At 47.3% G+C, this 4,610-nt stretch overlaps 1 protein-coding gene across 1 annotated transcript; it reads left to right on the top strand.

Moving 5' to 3' along the window:
- The first annotated feature begins 553 nt into the window (after positions 1-553).
- On the top strand, positions 554-1,405 carry LOC127034026 (olfactory receptor 1009-like). The gene has a single exon (XM_050922443.1). It carries the CDS (start codon positions 554-556, stop codon positions 1,403-1,405), a length of 852 nt encoding a protein of 283 aa, XP_050778400.1.
- Positions 1,406-4,610: the final 3,205 nt, after the last annotated feature.

The following is a 4,610-nucleotide window of genomic DNA, read 5'->3' as shown; positions in this document are numbered from 1 at the left end:
AGCCCTGAATTTGATAGGGACCTGGCTGTTATGGAGGCCCTAGCAGGTTTGCACTCCCAGTGCTCCTGAAAGGCCATTGAGAATTCCTGCTGCCTGAGAAACTTCCCAGAATAAGCTACCAGGATTGGGGGGGAATGAAGGAAACCAAACAAAACCTGAGCTAGGATGGAGAGCAATGATCCAATTGGTGTTTGTACCCCTCTGCGCCCACCTGCCTGCCTGCAATGCAATGGGCAGAGGGACACTGATTTCTACTGGTGAACTCGCTAAAGACAGGGGGCTTCAGTACAAGCTGTACAGCCCATACTCTGAACTCTTGGATAAACAGCAAAGCTGGATTTTCAGAAACATTTTCCCCCAGTGCTCTGCAGCCACTCTGGATTGTGCCCAGCAGAGACTTTGGAATCTATGACTACATTACATTTCCTTTTCGTCATCTCTCAAGAGCTAACATGAGTCTGCACAGGACATCAGATTTATTTTGTGGTACCTAGTGCTTCTATCCCCTACCCTCCTCTGCCTCTTCTTTGGCACAGAGCACATGATAGGAGAAATGGCTCCAAGGAACTGCACCATGGTGGCTGGCTTCATTTTCCGGGGAATAACCGACAGTGCAAAGCTGCAAAACATCCCCTCTGTGTTCTTTGCCATTTATTTCTGTGCCCTGGTGGGAACTGTTGGGATGATTGTGCTGATTAGGGTTGACTTCCAACTCCACAGCTCCAGGTACTTAATCCTCAGCAATTTGTCACTCTTAGATGTTGTCTACTCCTCTGCGATTGCCCCCAAGACAATGGTCATTTCCCTAGTGAAGAGTAAAGACATTTCGTTCCCTGGGTGTGTGGTTCAGTTTTTCCTCTTCTCTTTCTGTGCCAACAATGAGCTTTGCCTGCTGTCTGTGGTGGCATACGATCGCTTCATGGCCATCTGCAGCCTATTGCTTTATAATGTCATCATGTCCAAGAGAATCTGCTTCCAGCTGGTGGCTGGCTCTTACCTATGTGCCTGTGTCAATGCCACTGTGCATACATGTATTGTATTCACTCTGTCCTTTGTCCACTCCAGTGTCCTCAATCATTTCTTCTGTAATATTTGCCCACTCCAAGAAATCTCCTGCTCTTACTTTCGCACCGATAAGCTAATGCATTTCATTTTTGCAGCCATAGAAACAATAGGCACCATTTTCACCATCCTCATCTCCTACATTTACATTATCCCTGCCATCCTGAGGATCCGCTCCACGGCAGGAAGGCACAAAGCCTTCTCCATCTGTGCCTCCCATCTGACTGTCCTTTCCATCTTATATGGGACCCTGATTTTTACATATTTATGTCTCTCACCTGGCAGCTCAGTGGACTGGGAGAAAATGGTGGCCATGTTCGATACCCTTGTGATCCCCATGTGATCCCCATGCTGAACCCGTTGATCTACAGCCTGAGGAACAAGAAGGTGAAGGACACTCTGAGGAGGACAATACACCAGAAAATTATTCCTCGCTGTATGGGGACTGTTTTTTCTGATCAGTGCTGGAGTACAAATATGAGCTAGATCTCACTCATTAAGTCAACATGCAGAAACTTCTATCATGTGATTTACAGGAGACAACAATATGGAAATGGAACTTGAGCTACATAATGAAGGAAGGTGCCATTTCCCTTGAAAAACAGTGTCCAGTAATTGTGTTACAGCTTCTCCTTTATGCATTGATATGTGATTTCTGCACTATAGGCATCTACCCCTGCTTCTTCCACTACCTTTTGAACACTATTGATTAATTTAGCAGATGATATAAAGAGGAGATACTCAGACTATGATTATTTTCTTTTGCCACTGCTATTATCTTAGTTCCCACAGACCCCACCTAAAATCACGTGCAATTATATAAAGGGATGTGCTTCTATGCATAGGGAAAGCCAGGAGGCTCCACACGCTGCCGCATCCCAAGTACCGCTTCTACAGCTCCTATTGGCTGGGAACCACGGCCAATGGGAGCTTCAGGAGTGATGCTTGCAGACAGGGTAGTTTGACCACTCCTTGTCTAAGGCCACAGAATGTTTGCAGTTACATGGCCCATGATGCTAGCCTCCATCACTCACTCGTTAAATCTTCAAACAAGCCCCTTCCTGCTTTCTCCCATTCTGCCCCCCACACTCAGGAGGAGATCCCTATAAACATCAGCAAAACAACCTCCTCATCCCAGGGACTGTTTAACTCTTTAATTATTCCCTGTCCAGCAGGCTTGCCACCTTCTTATGAACTTGCTGCTGCAATGTACCAGTCCTGTGGTATGCTTTGCTGCATGCAGGTGGTCATCCCACAGTGTTCATCTTAGACAACTTTTGTGAGTCAGGCCTAGCCTGCTTGATAATACTTGCCAGTGACTTTGCAGCACAGCCACAACCTCTGTCTTTTCAGTTAAGGTGGCTTCATCACACATCTCATATGCCTATGGCATTCAGGCATCAGATCAGTAACAGCGGCTGTCTTACAATCCTCTGCACAGAATTGCATCTTGACAATGGCTTCACTATTGTGATGCACTTTTAACCTGGTTATATGCACAGTCTGAGGTGCATCCCTGCTGTGGGACCTCTGTACATTGCAGATCTCTGTACAACAGCGTGACCCCTCCCTGCCCCTTCAGGAGGCCCCTCCCATCAGTTTTACAATTTGTACTTTTCCATGAGGAATAACACCACAAGCGAATCACCTGCATCACTTGCTCACAAGGAGACCAGAACCCTGTTTATCCCATCTAACTGGGACCAGGCAGCAGGGCCGGCTCCAGGCACCAGCCGAGCAAGCTCCTGCTTGGGGCAGCAGAGTCCAAGGGGCGGCATTCGCTGCTGCGGCCGCCCCCGCAGGTTTTTTTCTTTTTGGTTCGCTGCTCCGGGCAGGGGGCAGCAGTGCAGAGGAGAAGAGGCCCTGCTGGGAGCGGTGCCAGGTCTGTAGGAAGCACGGCAGGGCAGCCCGCGTCCTTCCCTGCTTGCCGACCCGAGCGGCGCGGAGCCCTCCTGGCAAGCGCCCCGCTGAAGGAAGCCCTGGCTGCCCCCCTTCTCTCCCCCCGCCCCACCCTGCTGCCCAGGGCACATCTGCAGGGCCGGGAGTCCCCCTGCACCCACGCTCCATCCGCCCTGCAGGTTTGTTTGTCCCCCCACCCCACTTCACTGCTCTGGCCGCCCGCAGGTTTGTTTGTCCCTCGCTCGCTCACTCGCCCCTGCTGCTCCGGCCCCCGCAGGTGATTTTTGCTTGGGGCGGCAAAAATGCAGCGGCAACAGCAAACGTTACTGGGCATGCTCAGTTCGGGTGCACATGCTCAGTGTAGCCAAAGTAGGGACTCGGGAGCAGGATCTGTTTGTGTCGTTACACCGGCCCTGCCAGGCGGGTCCAGATTGGCTAATCAACACGTCGGATAAGCAGATGAACAGGAAAGTGTGAGGCTGTAGCGCCATCTAGTGACGATAGGGGAGATTGCCCACTTCTGTACCTGAGTATGCTAGTTGTTGGGTTAATATGGAGAACCAGGTAATAGAGGGTCAGATAACCAGGGTTCTACTGTATTGTGATCATACCATTCTTTCTGAGCTGCTTGGCTTTTAATGAGGCTTTGCTTCACTATTCCAATCATGGATTTAGGGCAGTGGTCCCCAAACTAACAACCTGTGAACCTCTTTCACTGAAATGTCAAGTCTCGCGAGCCCCCTCCTAAAATGAATATTTCCAGGGATTTTCTCCTTTACCAAAGTATAAATTATAAAAGCAATGATCTTGGAAATATAAAATTTGTTTTTATGACATGCTTATTACACACTATTATTTATTATTTATCATTACAGTATTTTTATTACATTATGAAAAAGGGAACAGTCTTCCAAAAGCTCACTTTTGTAGCTTGTATCACTTTGTCTAAGCCTGTTATAAGACAAGACTCCTATGTTTCATCAAGGAGTATCAGATGTGAAACAGCATGAAGGTATTTAAGAAGCCAACTCAAAGAGTTCCTCCTACACAAGCATTGAGGGCTTGAGCAGTCCAGGCAAACAACACACGTTACAACAAAGCTTAAACTTCTTCTTCATGATAATTTTAAAAACAACACTAGCTGCCTATTTAATTTTAGAAACAGCAAAAAAAATCCACTCCCTTTCCATTTCTTATAAGGAGTCTCGAAGTTTAATTCTCCTCAGCGTGATAGCTATGCTTGCTTTGATCTGCTTAGCCCGCTGCCCAGGGACCCTAGGGACAGCTCTGTCCACCATTAGGGAATTTTTTCCCCTGAGAACTCCTTGTAACATTTTGCGAACCCCCTGGGTTTGGGAACCACTGGGTTAGGGAAACCTAATTTAGGCTCCTCTCTGTGAAAGGGAAAGGAAAAGTGAAGTGCTTCAGTAAGATCAACCTTATCAGAATGAAATGGTTAATTTTTTTTGTTTCAAAAGGACATTTGGCTTCAGAATTTTATTTCATTTTTATGAGATTGTGTCTTTTATGTTTTGTGGCACACAAGCAGAGAAGTTAGAGAAAACATAAAATATTCTTGCTGGAAGTTCGCAGTCTCGCTAGTTTGTTTCTTAGGAGCCAGAACAATAACACGTAACAACCCAAAAATC

The sequence above is a fragment of the Gopherus flavomarginatus genome, chromosome 14, assembly GCF_025201925.1.
Source record: "Gopherus flavomarginatus isolate rGopFla2 chromosome 14, rGopFla2.mat.asm, whole genome shotgun sequence".
NCBI classification, from domain to species: Eukaryota; Metazoa; Chordata; order Testudines; family Testudinidae; genus Gopherus; species Gopherus flavomarginatus.
This window is presented reverse-complemented; position numbering and strand designations above follow the sequence as displayed.

Excerpts from the sequence above, each read along its gene's own strand:
- LOC127034026 (XM_050922443.1), top strand. The coding sequence starts at position 554 with ATGGCTCCAAGGAACTGCACCATGGTGGCTGGCTTCATTTTCCGGGGA.